Genomic DNA, 20,295 nt, shown 5'->3' with positions numbered 1-20,295 from the left:
TTTACTTAATTTTGAATGAGAATAAGTTACCTGAATAGTGACAGAATAAATGACATGAACAGTGGCAGAATAAATTACCTGCACAGTGACAGAAAAAGTTACCTGAGCAGTGACAGAATAAGTTACCTGAATGCTGACAGAATAAGTTAAATAAGTTACCTGAACAGTGACATAATAAATTCCCTGAACGGTGAGGGAATAAATTACCTGAACACTGACAGTCTCTGAAAGCCTTCTGATGGAGACTCTGTGAAGTTGTCCGTTGGCCAGGTTCCTAACGCTGGTCCTGAACACCTCAGCATCTCTACTGTTCTGCAGCTTGTATTTAACATCCAGGTAACCTTTGAGAGATATAGAGACAACTTTAATACCAGGTAACTTTCAGACACATTATGGGACAGTTGTCCAGAAACAGATTAAACAGACTCCTGCACTGAAAACATTCTTAACTGATATTCTCATTTGAAATACCCTTTTAGTCCAGGACTAAAGTTAACTGAAACTCCCATAGAGATGAAACTTGAACAATAATCAACACCATTTAAATGCAGACAGCCACTGAACAAACTCACTTCTACATGTGCAGCATTCACAATGAACCCAGAAAATCTTTTATTTTTTATTTTTTTACAGCAGTACAGATGTAGGATCTTAAATTGAGCCAATTTGTACATCAGGAGAATAATCCTGCAGCAACAGGGTATGGGAATTATTATGTTGATTATAATTACTGACATTTTATGCTAGGGCAAAAACTAAAATGTGCAGCCTTGGGGTCCCCAGGACCGAGTTTTGAAAACCCTGTACTAAGCGGATTAATCTTTAATTCCCTATCAATAACAGAGATAATAAATCAAATTAATTTTCATAATTTGCAGGGAATTATGTATCTGAGGGGCTCTGAGTAATACACGGTTGTGTTTGTATTGTCAGTCAGCACCAAACTAATCATTCACATTCAGATGAATGGACAAATTGGAAATGTATTACATCGCTTAAAAAACACATTCTCACTGATGCTGCAGCACACAAATTATCACTTCATACAAAGGTGTCTTTTTTATCATTAAGCCAACATGAAAGCCCTTCATGATAATTACAATAACATAATTAGAATTCTTCATGGAGGGATTGGGGGTACAAATAATATACTGAATGAAAATACAAATGCAACATGTAAAGTTCATTTCTCTACCATAAGACACCTCTAATGCTGTTTTAGAGAATTTGGCAATATGTCCAACCGGCCTCCCAAGCACAGACCATGTGTAACCATGACAGCCCAGGACCTCCACATCTGGCCTCTTCACCTGCGAGATCGTCTGAGACCGGCCACCCGGACAGCTGATGAAACTGTGGGTTTACAGACAGTGACTGACAAGACCCTGGTGAGGACAACGAACAAATGCTCTCCATCCAACCTCACTGAGCTCGAGCTGTTTTGCAAGGAGGAATGGGAAAACATTTCAGTCTCTCGATGTGCAAAACTGATAGAGACATACCCCAAGCGACTTACAGCTTTAATCGCAGCAAAAATTGGCGCTACAAAGTATTAACTTAAGGGGGCTGAATAATTTTGCACGCCCAATTTTTCTGTTTTTGATTTGTTAAAAAAGTTAGAAAAAAAAGTTAGTTCCACTTCATGATTGTGTCCCACTTGTTGTTGATTCTTCACAAAAAAATACAGTTTTATATCTTTATGTTTGAAGCCTGAAATGTGGCAAAAGGTCGCAAAGTTCAAGGGGGCCGAATACTTTCGCAAGGCACTGTAAATAGTGTTGGTTATTGTTGAAGTTGACCTGACTGCAGATCGGCATTTTAACTGACTTCGGTGGGCAAATGCTCACCTTTGATGGCCACTGGCAGGCTGGAGAAGTGTAAAAGGTTGGCACGCTCTTCACGGATGAATCCCTGTTTCAACTGTACCGAGCAGATGGCAGACAGCGTTTATGGCGTTGTGTGGGCGAGTGGTTTGGTGATGTCAACGTTGTGAACAGAGTGCCCCTTGGTGGGGGTCGGTTATGATATAGGCAGGCATAAGCTATGCACAACGAACACAATTGCATTTTATCAATGGCAATTTGAATGCACAGAGATACCGTGGCAAGGCCCATTGTAGTGCCATTCATCCGCCGCATCACCTCATGTTTCAGCATGGTAATGCCCGGCCCCATGTCGCAAGGATCTGTACACAATTCCTGGAAGCTAAAAATGTCCCAGTTCTTCCATGGCCTGCATACTCACCACTGAGCTTGTTTGGGATGCTCTGGATCGACGTGTACGACAACGTGTTCCAGATCCCACCAATATCAAGTAACTTTGCACAGCCATTGAAGAGGAGTGGGACAACATTCCACAGGCCACAATCAGCAGCCTGTTCAACTCTATGCGAAGGGGATGTGTCGCGCTGCATGCGGTAAATGGTGGTCACAGCAGATACTGACTGATTTCCATATATGAACTGTAACTCAATAAAATCTTTGACATTGTTGCATGCTACATTTATATTTTTGTTCAGTGTTAACAAAACATGAACTAGTTACACACATCCAGGTGAAAGAAAATAATATTTGAGAGGGTAAGAGTGTTAAATAGACATTAAAATGATTTGTGCCATAGGACAAATTAAACAACTATTTTATAAATGAGGGAGAGGGCCCATTCTTCGATTAAAGCAGAGGGCCATCATATCAGAAAGTCTACAATTACTGAGGCACTGTAAGGTACAGGAGTATTTGAGCCATTTTATGATTTGTGCCCTAGGTAAAAGAAACTCTTATGTAAGTCGAAAGGGCCCATTCCTATATTCAAGTAGAGGACCATCACATTAGATAGGCCACAATTACTGTCACACATTGACATGGGCAGAGTGTAGACTGTCTGCCAGTGGGGCGTCGCTGACCACTCGGAGAAGAAGCTATCCAGGGTTTCCGAGAGCAACCACTCACTGAGCTCTAATTGGACGATCGTTCAGGAAGAAGTGCGTTAACTAACTGGATGACTGTACACTCCACAGTAACACACTTGACAGTCCATCACAATTCTCAGGACCATCAAAAAAAATGATCAGAAGCAACCTTTTTGAATTGCATATTCGTTAGACATACAGCATAGCAGTGGAGGCTGGTGAGGGGAGGCCGCCTTATATCGATGGCTGGAATGAAGTGAGCCGCCCCCTCCCTCACCAGCCTCCACTGCAGTACAGTACATGGTAATGTAGAGGCAGTCTTACTGCAACTTCTATACAGTAGAGAATATCAAACTTCTTAAACACCCACTACACTTTGAGTTTCTTTAACCTCTGCAGTTAGTTTTTGAACATGTTGTAGCTAACAGTATCTACTTAACCCTTGCATGGTGTTCATGTTTTTGTTATTCACACAATGTTCACGGTTTATTTTTGATAAAATTAGATTTTTGTAAACAAAAATATATTATAATCAAGACACGGGTGGAATAAATCATGTTCATCTCGAACAAATATAAATAAAACAAGGTTTTCATCACTATTGATGTTTATTGTTTTGAGCTGAACAAATTGGAAGAACAAATTTTACATTCAGTATTTTATGGAAATGATAAATGAGCCCCCGGTCTACAAAACACATGAGGGACAGAGTTTTACTGTGTGTGTGTTGTAAATATATTTCTTGCACTTGATGCATGTGTCCTTGTTTTCCTGTCCTTCTTGAGTACACACAACGCTTCTTCTTGTTGGTACCGGCTGCAATCTAGAATGATAAAAACACTTAGTTCAGGAATTTTACTAACATCTCACTCACATATATAGTTATAGCAGGCCAAGGTAGGAGAATCAGACACACACATGCAACAACATCACTTACACTTTCTTCCGGTATTGAAGTTGTTGGTCCTGTGGGTCGGGCAGATGGGGCACCAGCATCCCCCTCACAATGGCTGCAGAAGCTGGGGTCCTTGGGATATGTTGCCTCATCTGGATTTAAGGTCTTACCAATGCATTGCCCAGCTCCTCAAGAAAGAGCCGTCTCCTCTAGAGCTTCCCTCTGTTCCAATCTGGGTTCAATGCCATCCAGTTGACATATGCGTTGTACGCCGAGATGTCCAAGATGTTGAAGAATATCACAAGTGGCCAGCATAGGGTTCTTCTTTTGCAGCTGTAGCCAGTCACCAGCTTTTTGAAATTGTCCACCCCTCCTTTTGTGGCATTATGATTTCTGATTTTATGTTCCTGGCCACAGATTCTCCCATCGATATGCAGCGTACTCATGAATACCAAATTTTTGCCTTTCTTTGGCATGTAGGACACTAGGGACGTGTCCGCCGTGAACACAAACTTAGAGGAATTGATAGGCCTGTTACGTATATGCAGCCGCTGAGGTGGGAGCTCTGACTTGTTTTTTCGTACTGTTCCTACCATCGTCAGCTTCCTCGAGGAGCTCCTGTCCCAGCTTGTGCGAAGTAAAAAAGTTATTGCATGTAATGTTGTGGCCACGGAGTCCCTGTTACGTCCAGGACAAACTGCATCCCTTGGTTCTTCTCAGGGGCTCCTACATCTGGCTTCCCTGTTCTTAACTGACTTGCCTAGTTAAATAAAGGTCAAATAAAAACTGTATAAAACAATACACTTGCAAGTTCCACGATTGTGAGGAAGCAGCATCACAGGCAGCCCAGATCTTGAATCCATATTTTCCGGGTTTAAACAGTTTGCACTGCCTGAAGGGGCAGCGGCCTCTAAATGGCATAAGCTGCTCATCAACAGTAACGTTGGGCCCAGGGTTGTAAAACAGGGGAAGGCAGTCCACCCACTTGTCCCACACTGACCTGATTGCATCTATCTTGTCTCTCTGCCGCCGAGCTGGTCTGGTGTCTTGATTATCGAAGCGCATAATCCTGGAAATAATGTGGAAGTTTTCCAGAGACATTGTTGCATGGAAAGGTTCTGTGCCAGTTTCTGCATCCCGCAGGGATTCTGTGGATTCCCCATTGGATCTGAAAACACCAGCAAGGATAAGAACCCCAAAGTATGCATGTAAATGAGTTTGGTCCATCTCCTTCTATTTCTCTCCAAAAACACCAGTCCAGAATGATTTTCTGGATGGTGTCTGGGATGAACAGTTCAAAAGAAGACTTTATGTCCTGCACATTTGTAACCACCATCCATGTCGGTCCTGGTTGCATCCTTATCACATTGGAAGCCATGCGGGGTGGCTCACTCCTTAGGCAGGCAGACTATTCAATTTCACAATTTTTTGACATCCATATTTCTCCTCTGCAGGCTGTTGATGAGCTGGTTGCTGACGGGCTGGTCCTGGGGCTGGCTGAGGGTCAATCTCATCCTCTTCTTCAAGCTCACTGTCAGACTCCGAATTGACAGGGACGTTAGCTTCTCTCTCCGCAAAAAAATTCTAAGGCCTCTCTGAGTAGAGATTCTTTTTTCCATACTGATTGATTGTTGTAAGGAGCCACACATGCAAAGCTATTTATTTTTTGTGTCCCTCCCCCAATTTGCACCTGGCTGGGGTAGTGTGGGAAAATACTTTTTTTTAAAGTATTGAAATAATGTATTGAAATAACATTGTGCAGGTTCCCACACTACAAAGGGTACAGAGTCCGAGAAAAGCGGCAGACAGGCAGACAGGCAGGGAGACAGGCAGGGAGCCACCATGCTTCTACACCTGCATTGCTTGCTGTTTGGGGTTTTAGGCTGGGTTTCTGTACAGCACTTTGAGATATCAGCTGATGTACGAAGGGCTATATAAATACATTTGATTTGATTTGATTTGATTTTGAGACAGACAGGTTCTTGGTGCTATGTTGAAACAGCAGGGCCAGGGAGGAGGACGACAAAGTGAAGGCACACAGCAAACCTTTGTTTCATTTTTACTTGCTTTCACCTACACACACTTTTCTACACTTTTATTACGAACACCACATACGTAATATAAATGTGTAGGGGCGTGCACAGTATGCACTTAATGAAAATGTGTTCTTCACAGAAAATGAGCCAAGGCCAATGAGTCTCAAGTCTCAAATAATGAATTGTGTCATTTTTATTTGAGTAAACATTGAAAATGGGTCCCACAGACCCGAACACCAGACAAGGGTTAAAGGAATTTACTGTGTAGCTGGAGACACTAGTAGTAGCCTAGCTACCAGGCAAAATATATTCATTTTATATTCAAACGCTCCTCATTAATATCACATCTAACACAGGACAAACAGAAGATCTAAATCAAATCAAAAAGAGGCCTGGCAAGTTGATAAACTGTCCCTTTGTATTTAGATATGTTGACTATATTTACTATCAAGAAAGACATATTTTGCACTTTCTTACTCTTACTGAGATATCTTGCATGTGCTCTCTTAGAACAACCGACAATGCCACACATGTTACTGTGGATGAATTAAGAGGCAGTGGTGTCTGACAAGCCTGGTGTCTACAGGGACTTGGAGACTCATATTAATCCAAATGAATCTGCTAGTGGAGGAAAATGAGCAGCGAGATGAGGACCTGCTCAGTTCAGCAGCTGTTTCCAACCATGCTCTCTCTATCCCCCCCTCTCTTCCCCATCCCCCCTCTTTCTACCCCCCCCCTCTCCCAACCCTCTTCAGCCCACCCCCCTCTCTCTCCTCTCCCAACCCTCTCCCCACCCTCCATCTCTCTATCTCCTCTCTCACTCCCCAAACCCTCTCCCCACCCCTCTCTTCCCCAACCCTCTTCCCCCCACCCCTCTCTATCTCCTACCTTTCTATCCCAAACCTCTCCCCACCCCCTCACCATCTCCCCCTCTCCCAAACCTCTTCCCCCCACCCCCTCTCTCTATCTCCTCCCTCTCTCTCCCCCAACACCCCTCCCCCTCGCTCTCACTTACAGTCATTGACCTTTCTAAATGTAGTAATACAACATAACTAATATCACAGGTTTGAAATCCCTCCGCCTCTTACCATTCCTATTGAGCAGCACAGCCAGGTACTCTCTATAGTAGGAGCTGACGTAGAGGAGCAGCGCCGGACTCTGGGAGCTACGGAAGCTGAATGACACGTTCTCTCCCCGCAGCTTGAGGTCAGAGTAAATGGAGGAGGACTGGGTGCTGATGTTCCTGTTCAGCTCATACGGCTCCTTGAATGTGTACTGGACCGATGTCCCAGGTTTGAAGTCAGCCGAGACCTCTGGAGGACAAGGAAGTAAAATAGGGGGGGGGGGGTGGTTTTGCTGTTACTCTTATGTGGATGATGTAAAAAAATACTTGGTGGTCTGATGTGATTAACAAGGAGCATCCAAACGATGCACTTAATGAATTTATGAAATTGCTTCTTCCAAGTATTGATAAACATGCACCTGTTAAGAAACTGACTGTTAGAACTGTTAGGCCTCCATGGATTGATGAGGAATTGAACAACTGTATGGTTGAAAGAGATGGAGCAAAAGGAGTGGCTAATGGGTCTGGCTGCACATCTGACTGTCTAACTTACTGAAATTGAGAAATGATGTAACTAAACTCAACAAAAAGAAGAAACTGTATTATGAAGCAAAGATCAATGATATAATGAATGATGGAGAAAAAAAAACTTGAGTACTTTAAATTTAATTATGGGCAGAAAGACAAATTGAACTCCATCTTTCATCGAATCAGATGACTTATTAATCAAAAAAACATTTGATAGAGCCAATTATTGTAATGGTTACTTCATTAGCAACATGGGCAAACTCAGGAAGGAAATGCCAACAACGAACAGTGAGCCATTCTACTCATGAATAAAAAAATATATAATGAAAGAAAAGCATTGCAAGTTAGAATTTTGTAAGGTTAGGTGGACAGGTGGAAAAATATTGTTATCGATCAATAATGACAAACCTCCTGCCATTGACAACTTTGATGGAAAGCTACTGCGAATGGTAGATGACTCTATAGCCACTCCTATTTGTCATATCTTTCATCTGAGCCTAGAGGAAAGTATTTTTCCTCAGGTCTGGAAGGAAGCCAAAGTCATGACGCTACCCAAGAGTGGTAAAACGACCTTGATTGGTTCTAACAGCAGACCTATCACCTTGCTGCCAGCTATTAGCAAATTGTTGGGTAAATTAGTGTTTGATCAAATACAATGCTACTTCTCTGGAAACAAGTTAACAACAGACTTCTAGCATGCTTATAGAGAAGGGCACTCAACATGTACTGCACTGACACAAATGACTGATGATTGGCTGAAAGAAATTGATAATAATACGATTTTGGGAGCTGTACTGTTCGATTTCAGTGCAGCCTTTGATATTATTGACCATAACCTGCGATGAGAAAACTTGTGTTATGTATTTTCAACATCATGCCATATCATGGATTCAGAGCTACAGTTGAGTCGAAAGTTTACATACATTTAAGTTACTCATTAAAACTAATTTTTCAACCACTCCACAAATTTCTTGTCAATAAACTATAGTTCTGGCAAGGACATCTACTTTGTGCATGACAAATAATTTTTCCAACAATTGTTTACAGACAGATTATTTCTCTTATAATTCACTGTATCACAATATTTCCAGTGGGTCAGAAGTTTACATACACTAAGTTAACTTTGTCTTTAAACAGCTTGGAAAACCCCAGAAAATTGTGTCATGGCTTTAGACGCTTCTGATAGGCTAATTGACATAATTTGAGTCAATTGGATGTGTACCTGTGGATGTATTTCAAGGCCTACCTTCAAACTCAGTGCCTCTTTGCTTGCGGCAGGGTAGCCTAGTGGTTAGAGCGTTGGACTCGTAACCGGAAGGTTGCAAGTTCAAATCCCAAGCTGACAAGGTACAAATCTGTCGTTCTGCCCCTGAACAGGCAGTTAACCCACTGTTCCTTGTTCTTAACTGACTTGCCTAGTTAAATAAAGGTAACATTTTTTTTATTTTTTTTATTCGGGGAAAAAGCAAAAGAAATCAGCCAAGACCTCAGAAAAAGAATTGTAAGTCTGTTTCATCCTTGGGAGCAATTTCTAAACACCTGAAGGTACCATGTTCATCTGTACAAACAATAGTATGCAAGTATAAACACCATGGGACCTCGCAGCCGGCATACCGCTCAGGAAGGAGACACGATCTGTCTCCTAGAGATTAATGTACTTTGGTGTGAAAAGTGAAAATCAATCCCAGAACAACAGCAAAGGACCTTGTGAAGATGCTGGAGGAAACAGGTACAAAATGCACTTCACAAAATAGATGGAGTCATGAGGGAGGAAAATTATGTGCATATATAGAAGCAACATCTCGAGACATCAGTCACGAAGTTAAAGCTTGGTCGCAAATGGGTCTTCCAAATGGACAATGACCCCAAGCATTCTTCCAAAGATGTGGCAAAATGGCTTAAGGACAACAAAGTCAAGGTATTGGAGTGGCCATTACAAAGCCCTGACCTCAATCCTATAGAAAATGTGTGGTCAGCACTGAAAAAGAGTGTGCGAGCAAAGAGGCCTACAACAAACCTGAGTCAGTTACACCAGCTCTGTCAGGAGGAATGGGCCAAAATTCACCCAAATTATTGTGGGAAGCTTGTGGAAGGCTACCCTAAATTTTTGACCCAAGTTAAGCAATTGAAAAGCAATGCTACCAAATACTAATTGAGTATATGTAAACTTCTGACCCACTGGGAATGTGATGAAATAAATAAAAGCTATCCTTTTCTTTTTGTACCAATGACCTGCCACTGGCATTAAACAAAGCATGTATGTCCATGTATGCTGACAGGTTTGGATTTATGAACTTTAAATCCTTATTAATCATTACTTGTAATAGGGTAATGAGGGGTGCCATAGCCAAGTGGCTACACCAGAGGTTAATAGTTATCTATAGGAGGAAAGTATATATATATATTTTTTAAATTATTTCACCTTTATTTAACCAGGTAAACTAGTTGAGAACAAGTTCTCATTTACAACTGCGACCTGGCCAAGATAAAGCAAAGCAGTGCGACACAAGAACAACACAGAGTTACACATGGAATAAACAAGCATACAGTCAATAACACAAGAGAAAAAGTCTATATACAGTGTGTGCAAATGGCATGAGGAGGTAAGGCAATAAATAGGCCATAATAGCGAAGTAATTATAGTTTGGCAAATTAACACTGGAGTGATAAATAGCAGATGATGATGTGCAAGTAGAAATACAGGTGTGCAAAAGAGCAGAAAAGTATATAAAAAACAACATGGTGATGAGGTAGGTAGATTGGGTGGGCTATTTACAGCTGCAGCAATCAGATAGCTGCTGAGATACCTAATGTTTAAAGTTAGTGAGGGAAATATAAGTCTCCAGCTTCAGCGATATTTGCAATTAATTCCAGTCATTGGCTCAGCAGAGAACTGGAAGGAAAGGGCAGCCAAAGGAGGTGTTGGCTTTGAGGATGACCAGTGAGATATACCTGCTGGAGCGCCTGCTTCGGGTGGGTGTTGTTATCATGACCAGTGAGCTGAGATAAGACGGAGCTTTACCTAGCATAGACTTTGATGACCTGGAGCCAGTGGGTCTGGCGACGAATATATAGCGAGGGCCAGCCGACTAGAGCATACAGGTTGCAGTGGTGGGTGGTATAAGGGGCTTTGGTGACAAAACAGATGGCACTGTGATAGACTACATCCAATTTGCTGAGTAGAGTATTGGAAGCTATTTTGTAAATGACGTCGCCGAAGTAGAGGATAGGTAAGGATAGTCAGTTTTACGAGGGTATGTTTGGCGGCGTGAGTGAAGGAGGCTTTGTTGCGAAATAGGAAGCAAATTCTAGATTTAATTTTGGATTGGAGATGTTTAATATGAGTCTGGAAGGAGAGTTTACAGTCTAGCCAGACACCTAGGTATTTGTAGTTGTCCACATATTCTAAGTCAGAACCGTCCAGAGTAGTGATGCTAGTCGGGCGGGCAGGTGCGGGCAGCGAACGGTTGAAAAGCATGCATTTGGTTTAACTAGCCTTTAAGAGCAGTTGGAGGCCACGGAAGGAGTGTTATATGGCATTGAAGCTCTATTTGAGGTTACTTAACTTCTTTGGGGTACCCCACCTTTTTCTCAATTTCCACCTAAAGACATACCCTAATCTAACTGCCTGTAGCTCAGGCCGAGAGGCAGGGATATGCATATTCTTGGTATCATTTGAAAGGAAGCACTCTGAATTTTGTGGAAATGTGAATTGACTGTAGGAGAATATAACACAATAGATCTGGTAGAAGAAAATACAAGGAAATAATATGTTTTCTGTTTTTTATTGTTGCTGCATCATCTTTCAAATTACCAAGAACAGCCAAACATACAGATAGGATGCTGTGGATGATTTGAATGAAGAACATAAGATGGCAACAATAGTTGAGCAAAGTTTTGGACAGAACTTCAAAAATGAGCTACATGACATTGAGCATGAAGTCACCCAGGTGTCCAAATGTACCCAAATGTACCCAAGTGGCTTAATTGGTACAGTGATACATTTTGAAGGAAATAACTATATACAAAATACATAAATGCTATTCTAACACAACTCCCACCAAAAAATATATATATAAAAAATAATAATAAAACAAACAATTAGCAAGGGTAACTATTTACATATTTTCTATTTACAATATTGCGAAGACCCTCAGTCCTCTACACAATGTTGTGCTGCTGGTGCCATGGCCCATAGCAGTCTCTTTCTGCTGTAAAGCAGAGGCTTACTGAACAGGTGGTGCAGGTGATGGGGCATTTCCTGTGACAAAGGGCACAACGACATCTCCCTACTGTGCCCTTTTTGCCCGAGGCACATTCATGCCTGCAGAGATGAATCTGGGCAGGTGAACACCACTGGTTGGAGCAGAAGGGACAGAAGGTGCTGCAGTGGACTTTCTGTAGGTAGCAAGCTCCTGGATGAGCAGCTCCCTGAAGGCTAGCTGTGAGATGGGGGGCTGTCCACAGCTCTTGGCCATTTCCTTCTGGAGAATGAAGGAATTCACCACAGCAATGTCAATGAAATGATAGAAAAACGTCTTGTACCATTTCACGGTCTTGTGGAGAACATTGTAGTATCCTATCAGCGCATCTGACAGGCCCACACCTCCCATGCTCTTGTTGTAGTCCTTCACAGCAGCTGGAATGGGGCCATTTTTTTGTGGTCCATGCCCCAGCACCATCCTTCACACGCCTGATGACGTGATCTCCACTGAAGGACTTGTTGATACTGGAGCACATGACCTCCTCTCTGGTATCCATCCACTTCACATAGATCAGGCCATCTTCACGGATCCATCGCATGGTACCCCGCTCAGCCCGCTTCACCTTTGTCTTTGGAAAGCCCACTCTGTTGGTCTGAATGGTGCCACAAACAGTTTGTAGCCCTTCCCCAGCAGTTGAAAATCCATGTATTGTTTGAGGCTGATTCTCGCCTTTGAGGCTACCATCCTCTCATCGATGGACAGGTTCTGGGTGGGCTGAAAATAGGTCTTGCAGGCCTCAACGATGTTGGGGTAGAGAGGTTTGATTTTGCACAGCCTATCAAACCTTGGTGTGCCTCTCTTCTTGTCATTCTCTCCATCAACTTCTGGGTCACTGAAGCGCCCGTGAGATAGTCAGAAACATTTTACAAGACATGACAGTCATGGGGAAAGGCAGTTGATAGAGAGCTGACGTTGCCAGTAGCCCCTTAGAGTTTTCAACTTCACCAGCCCCATGTAAATGACCAGTGAAAAGTAGCAGAAAAGGTCTGACATGGAAATAGTCTTCCATGCCTCTTTCTTTCCTGCCTGCTTCTTAGCACCGTACTTATTGGCGTTCGACATCAGAGAATCAACAACTGACGGGGTGAAAAACAGTTGAAAAAGTTGAAGGGGGCTGCACTTTGCAGTCATGGTTAGTTGAGGTCCTGGCTGCCTTTTGGGTCTAAAAACTGGTAGATTTGGTTCCACATAATCTTCTAACACAGAGTGCCAACGACCCTCTGGCCCTCTGTCTGCAGGTTTCTCTCTTCCCTACCTTTGCTTCTTTGTCTCTGACTTCACATCTCTAGATGGCCAGGTAGGTGTGGAGCCAGAGACAGCGGGGGTCCGGCTGGATGAACCAGCTTCAGAGGGAGATGGACACCTAGACATTGGCGGCTCATAATCAGAATCACTGCCACTGTGAAAGATTTAGAAAAAAATCAGTAACAATACTTTCACGTATGAGCTCTGTATCAACATGTAAAATAAACAGATATATATAGAGTACATGGAACATAATCACTATGGTGGTGGTGAAGGGTTGTTCCATCCAATGTTTCCAATGTTTACACACACACACACACACACAGTATAGCCAATGTGTACTTTACACATTTCATTACAGATGATATATTTATATATTGCAAATAAAATAAAATGTAAAAAAATCTCAAATGAATAATATTTGATATTATTAATTTCAAACAATGACATTAGCATTAGAACTTACCAATCCAGCATGGCATCCTCGCCATGCAGAAACACGTCTTCTGCCTGGGAGTCAAAACTAGCTTCGCTGAAAGATTCATATTCCTGAAGCAACTTGGTCTCGCTGTATCTATCCATTTCCTCTATAATTTGGGTTAAATCTGTATACCTAGACTTTGTTTTAGCTTTTCCTGATTTATTCGCCATAATTTAAATATATAAACTTGTTGAAAATGCTATTGAATATGTACTGCTATGCGTAACACCCGTGGCTCCGTCAAGTAGGATTTGCAATTGCGAATGAACCTATTTTACGCCAGAGTTTACGAAAAAGGCTGGTCTTCAAGCGTATAACCATTCCATATTGCCGTTTCCCTCAGCACATTGGCTATCTTGCCAGCTAGATTTCAAGATGATCAGTGGTCATTGGGCCAAAATACAGTCAATCAACGATAGACCACCATTGGTGCGCAATGAAGTCATTGATAGGCGTCTTCAAATCGGTTTGTTTCGGTCAATACGTCCTGGGAAAAGAACCATCAAGTATGGTTGTGTTAGTAACAACCAGAGGATTGCAACCATGACTGGATAAACGTTTGTTTAGTGTGTGTAATTACCACGAACGCATCGTCCAAAGTTGGATGAGATGGAAATCACGACGCAAGCGGTTTACAAATGTTTTGTGTTAGGCTATAAAAATGGACTTTCATGACGCTAATGCTTGGTTGGTAAATGCTAGTAATACTTGTGTGTGCGTGGCGCCGTCCCCAGAGAATAGCATGTTTGCTTTTGCAGTAACGGCTTTTTGAAATCTGACACCGCGGCTGGATTAATAAGACGTTCAACTTTTAAATGATGTAAGATTCATGTATTTACAAGAATGTTTACTATAACAAATGGTGTATTTAGAATGTTAGCTCTCTGCAGTTTCACCGGATATTGGCCTGGTGGGACGTTAGCGTCTCACCTACCCTAGAGAGGTTAACACAGTGTCCAAAGGGCCAGATGTATACAGAAAGGTGTCGTCTGCGTAGAGGTGGATCCGGGAATCACCCACAGCATGAGCGACATCGTTCATATATACAGAGAAGAGAGTCGGCCTGAGAATTGAACCTTGTGGTACCCCCATAGAGAATGCCAGAGGTCCGGACAACAAGCCCTCCGATTTGCACACTGAACTCTGTCTGAGAAGTAGTTGGTGAACCAAGCGAGGCAGTCATTTGAGAAACCAAGGCTGTTTAGTCTGCCGATAAGAATACGGTGATTCACTAGGTCGAAAGCCTTGGCCAGGTCAATGAAGATGGCTGCACAATACTGTCTTTTATCGATGGCGGTTATGATATCGTTTAGTACCTTGAGCAAGGCTGAGGTGCACTCGTGAGCAGCTCGGAAACCGGATTGCACACCGGAGAAGGTATGGTGGGATTCGAAATGGTCAATGATCTGTTTATTAATGTGGCTTTCGAAGACTTTAGAAAGGCAGGGCAGGATGGATATAGGTCTATAACAGTTTGGGTCTAGTGTCACCCCCTTTGAAGAGGGGGATGACCGCAGCAGCTTTCCAAACTTTAGGGATCTCGGACGATACAAAAGATAGGTTGAACATACTGGTAATAGGGGTTGCAACAATGGCGGCAGATTATTTTAGAAAGAGACGGTCTAGATTGTCTAGCCCAGCTGATTTGTATGGGTCTCAGAGGTTGTATCTCTGGACGGGCTAGTTATGCTGGGTGAGGTCACCACATGTGTGGGAGATGGGACAAAGGAGGTATCTGAGGCATGTTGAGTGGGACTAGGGGCTCCGCAGTAAACTGAGACAACAATAACTATCCTAAACAACAGTGTACAAGGCATACTGACATTTGAGAGAGACATAAAGCGAGGCATAAAGCAATCACAGGTGTTGATTGGGAGAGCTAGTTAAGGCAACAATGGGTGTTACGAATCCCTTTTGGCCCGACAGTCTAGGGGGGATGGTAATGAGACCCGTAACATAACTCATGCAAATTATTATTGTGACAAAGTAAAAGTGTGAACGAAATAACCACGACAACAGAAATCTACCGTCAAACTCCAGGTTTATTTATAAACACACGGTAATGGGGGGGAAGCAGGAAAAGGGGCTGAGCTGGACCCAAGGAAAGAAACAATAAATATACAAAACACCCCTAAGCTAGACTAGCCTACTTTAACAACAGCTAACTAACTAACCAAAATTACAGTGGGTGGTCCGCCCAGTTCTAAATAGTGTATTTAACAAAGTTCACCTACGGGTAGTGTATGCCCATGGGCGACTTGTCTTGGTTTCCCCCTTTTCCCACCAGCAACAAACAAACACCATAACCAAAAAACAATACTCACAGGTGATGATAAAGTGCTATGGAGGTGCTCAAACAAAAGGTTAAGGTTAAGAGGTTAAGACACAAAGTGAGAGTGAAACACAGAGACCTACAGACATGGCATTTACAGAGAGATTGAGCTCTAGAGCAAACAGATGATGGGGTTTTTAAACCATGGGGAAGGAACTGTGATAGGGTAGGAAATAGGAGGAGGTGTGTCTTCTGATTGATGATTGATTGTTGACTGATTGGGGAGTGACGATTTTCACCTGTGAGGGGAGAAGGAGAGAAAAGAAACATACACACAGGATACACACACACACAGGATAACTGTATCCGTAACAATGGGTAAGACAACAGCTGATCAGCTAAGACAACAACAACAGGTAAAATGGCGATGAATGGGCAGAGAGGGTCGGTTAACTACACACAGGGCCTGAGTTAGGGCTGACAGATTAACAAAAAATTAACAAAATGAAGTACCGTGATTAATGAACAGTCCAGCAGGCATCAGCTATGTAGCCAAGTGATCATAGGGTCCAGTGAACAGCAATAGATGGAACAGGGAAGCCGTGGGGTAGTCGTTACTACACTAGAACGCTGGACACACAGAGTTTAAAGTTAGCAGGCTTGGATAAGTAGAAGAGTCTGCTCTGACATCCGGCAAAGGCCGGTTGAGGGTACAGCGGATGGAGTTAAGTCGGCGGACCAGTCGTGGTGGTACGGCGGGGTGCCGTGTCGATAAAGGGTCCTGACCAGATGGCGAAAGAGGTAATTGAAGTTGTAGTAATTTAGTTTGCTAGCCGGGAGATGCGCCTGGCTCGCGGCTAATTGGTGCTAGCTTTGGGGCAGGGGCGTTAGCCACTATAGCCACTTGGTAGCAGCTAGCTAGCAGTGATGATCCGATGCAAAGGTCCAGAGCTTACGGCAAGGATCCAGTGGAGTGGTGAATTCTAGCCATGTTGGGATAGAGTCCGGAAGGCATCGGCTGAGTAGCTGGGTGATCGCAAAGTAGGCCGGGAGGTGGGCCTGGCTCAGGGCTAGCTTCGGGGCTGGGTCACTCGGTGGCAGCTAGCTAGCTGTGATGATCAAGAGTAATGCTCCAGGGTTTACGGCAGGAATCCGGCATTGTTGTGGAGAAAACAGTCTGATGCTGGCAAGTATTATCCTGGCAACAAAAAAAAAACAGCTGGTGTCTGTGCAGAAGGAAAGGCCGCTAGCAGTGGCTAACAATGGCTAAAATAGCTATTAGCTAATGGCTAGTCTCTGATGGAGGTTCTGGCTATTAGGTCTAAAACAATAGCGGATCCGTGTCACATTGGGTGAGGCGGGTTACCGGAAGGTATATTTAATTTAAAAATGGAAAAGAGATTGAAAAGAGATTGAAATATATACAAAAAACTAAAAATACAAAAGTCCACGAGAGGACAACAAACCACGTCTGCACTGCTATGCCATCTTGGATTTAAAATCCCCCATATGGTGGGAGCAATTAAGTTTGGAATGTACTGAATGTTGGGAAAGCAATCACGTGGCAGGCATTGATAAGGGGAGAGAGCCATGGATTAGTGATGAAGGGGGTCGAGGTCAGGTCAGGTCACGTTAAGGGGGAAAGAAAAGTTTATGGCCAAACATTGTATCATTACTTATCTTGACTAAGTGATACACTTAGTGTCCTGCCTAGCAGTAATGATACAATGTTTGTTCAGATGGTAGGAGGAGACTCAGCCTAGGAGAAAATGTTAAATATCAGTACTTGTGTGAACATTTCTTTGTCTAATGCAGCTGTATTGATCCTCTGGGAAGAATAAAATTGGTTTAAGCTTTCATAGTGTCCATCGGGTTTTTACTCTGAGAATTAGAACCATGTGGATGATTCAACCATACATGCATCTGCAATCACAGCTGATGAAGTCACTGAATCATTAACAAACAGTTGCAGTCTGTTTTGGAATGGGTGGCCAGTAATAAACTGGATCTGAACATCTTTAAAACTAAGATAATTGTATTTGGTACAAATAGTTCCCTAAGTTCTTGACCTTAGCTGAATCTGGTAATGCATGGTATGGCTAAACAAGTTGAGGAGACTAAATTACTTGGTGTCACCATAGATTGTAAACTTCCATGGACAAAACATATAGATTCAATGGTTGTAAAGATAGGGAGTGTACCGCCCTGACCTTAGAGAGCCTTTTTAATTCTCTACTGGCCAGTGACGATCCATGGCCCGGAGCCTCCAGTGATGATCCATGGCCCGGAGACTCCAGTGATGATCCATGGCCCGGAGCCTCCAGTGATGATCCATGGCCCGGAGCCTCCAGTGATGATCCATGGCCCGGAGCCTCCAGTGATGATCCATGGCCCGGAGACTCCAGTGATGATCCATGGCCCGGAGCCTCCAGTGATGATCCATGTCCCGGAGCCTCCAGTGATGATCCAAGGTCCAGAGTCTCCAGCGACGGTCGGCAGTCCAGAGCCTCCAATGACGGTCGGCAGTCCAGAGCCTCCAGCGATGGTCCCCAGTACGGAGCCTCAAGCGACGGTCTCCAGTCCGGAGCCTCCAGAGATGATCTACGGTCCTGAGTTCCCGGCGACGATCCCCGCACCAGAGGCGCCACCGAAGTGTCACGCCCTGACCTTAGAGAGCCTTTTTTATTCTCTATTTGGTTAGGTCAGGGTGTGACTTGGGTGGGCAAATCTATGTTTCTATTTCTTTGTTGGCCTAGCATGGTTCCCAAACAGAGGCAGCTATTTGTCGTTGTCTCTGATTGGGGATCATACTTAGGCAGCCCTTTTTCCCATCTTAGATTGTGGGATCTTGTTTTTGTGTAGCTGCCTGTGAGCAGCCCAGAATGTCACATTTCACTTTTCCTCTGTATTTGTTTTGGTGAGTTTCATTGATTAAAAGATGTGGTACTCAAAGTACACTGCGCCTTGGTCCACTCATTTCAACGCACGTGACAGGGAGAGGTCTTTTCGTAATAAAGAGATGCTCTGCTTTATTGATACCATACTCCACAAAACAAATCCTGCAGGCTCTAGTTTTATCTTATCTTGATTATATTATCCAGTATTCCTGTATGGTCAAATGCAGCAAGGAAATACCTAGTTAAGCTACAGCTGACCCAGAACAGAGTGACACATCTTGCTCTTTATTGTAATCAGTGGGCTAATATTAATACAATGCATGCCCGTTTGTCTTGGCTAAGAGTTGAGGAAAGACTGACTGCGTCACTTTTATGAGAAACATTAATGTGCTGGAAATTCAACTTACACACAGCACTGACACACACACCCAACCAGACATACCACCAGGGATCTTTTCACAGTCTCCAGGTCCAGAACAAATTCAAGGAAACGTACAGTATTAAATAACCAAGAGTGCATGTAACCCCCTTCTTATATAGCACAAGTGAAACGCAAACCTGGCTTCAAAAACAAAGAAAGCAACACTTCGTGGCACAACACCTCTCCCCTTGTGACCTACTTGTGTGTACAGTGGGGCAAAAAAGTATTTAGTCAGCCACCAATTGTGCAATTTCTCCCACTTAAAAAGATGAGAGAGGCCTGTCATTTTCATCATAGGTACACTTCAACTATGATAGACAAAACATCACTGCTCTAGAGGAGATCTGCATGGAGGAATGGGCCAAAATACCAGCAACATTGTGTGAAAACCTTGTGAGGACTTACAGAATACGCTTGACCTCTGTCATTGCCAACAAAGGGTCTATAACAAAGTATTGAGATAAACTTTTGTTATTGACCAAATACTTATTTTCCACCATAATTTGCAAATACATTCATTAAAAATCCTACAATGTGATTTTCTGGATTTTTTTTCTTCTCATTTTGTCTGTCATAGTTGAAGTGTACCTATGATGACATTTTTTTAAGTGGGAGAACTTGCACAATTGGTGGCTGACTAAGTACTTTTTGCCCCACTGTATGTACTGACATGTACAGTATCAGTCAAAACTTTGGACACCTAATCATTCATGCATTTTTCTTTATTTATACTATTTTCTATAGTATATTATACTATAGTATTTTTTATACTATACAATTTTTGTAGAATAATAGCGAAGATATCAAAACCATGAAATAACACATATGGAATCATGTAGTAAGTGTTAAACAAATCCAAATATATTTATATTTTAGATTCTTCAAAGTAGCCACCCTTTGCCTTGATGACAGCTTTGCACACTCTTGGCATTCTCTGAACCAGCTTCACGAGGAATGCTTTTTCAACAGTCTTGAAGGAGTTCCCACATACGCTGAGCACCTGTTGGCTGCTTTCCCTGCACTCTGCAGTCCAACTCATCCCAAACCATCTCAATTGGGTTGAGGTCGTGTGATTGTGGAGGCCAGGTCATCTGGTGCAGCACTCCATCACTGTCCTTGGTCAAATAGCCCTTACATAGCCTGGAGGTGTGTTTTGGGTCATTGTCCTGTTGAAATACACATGATAGTCCCATTAAGTGCAAACCAGATGGGATGGGGTATTGCTGCCAAATGCTGTGGTGTGCCTTGAATTCTAAATAAATCAGTGTCACCAGCAAAGCACCC

General features: G+C 42.9%; 1 protein-coding gene across 2 annotated transcripts in view; it reads right to left on the bottom strand.

Moving 5' to 3' along the window:
- The window catches only part of cntnap3 (contactin associated protein family member 3), a 216,530-nt gene that overhangs the window by 20,019 nt on the left and 176,216 nt on the right, over positions 1-20,295 (bottom strand). For both annotated transcript variants that reach the window (XM_020484881.2, XM_031826267.1), the window contains exons 19-20: positions 6,928-7,152; positions 208-341 (exon numbers count right to left, since the gene is read on the bottom strand). In XM_020484881.2, the coding sequence (XP_020340470.1) occupies positions 208-341; positions 6,928-7,152 (359 nt within the window). The remainder of the gene's footprint in view (positions 1-207; positions 342-6,927; positions 7,153-20,295) is intronic.

Source organism: Oncorhynchus kisutch, linkage group LG6 (assembly GCF_002021735.2).
Source record: "Oncorhynchus kisutch isolate 150728-3 linkage group LG6, Okis_V2, whole genome shotgun sequence".
Classification (NCBI taxonomy): Eukaryota; Metazoa; Chordata; class Actinopteri; order Salmoniformes; family Salmonidae; genus Oncorhynchus; species Oncorhynchus kisutch.
The sequence above is the reverse complement of the archived record's forward strand: the minus strand, read 5'-3'. Positions and strand labels throughout refer to the sequence as shown.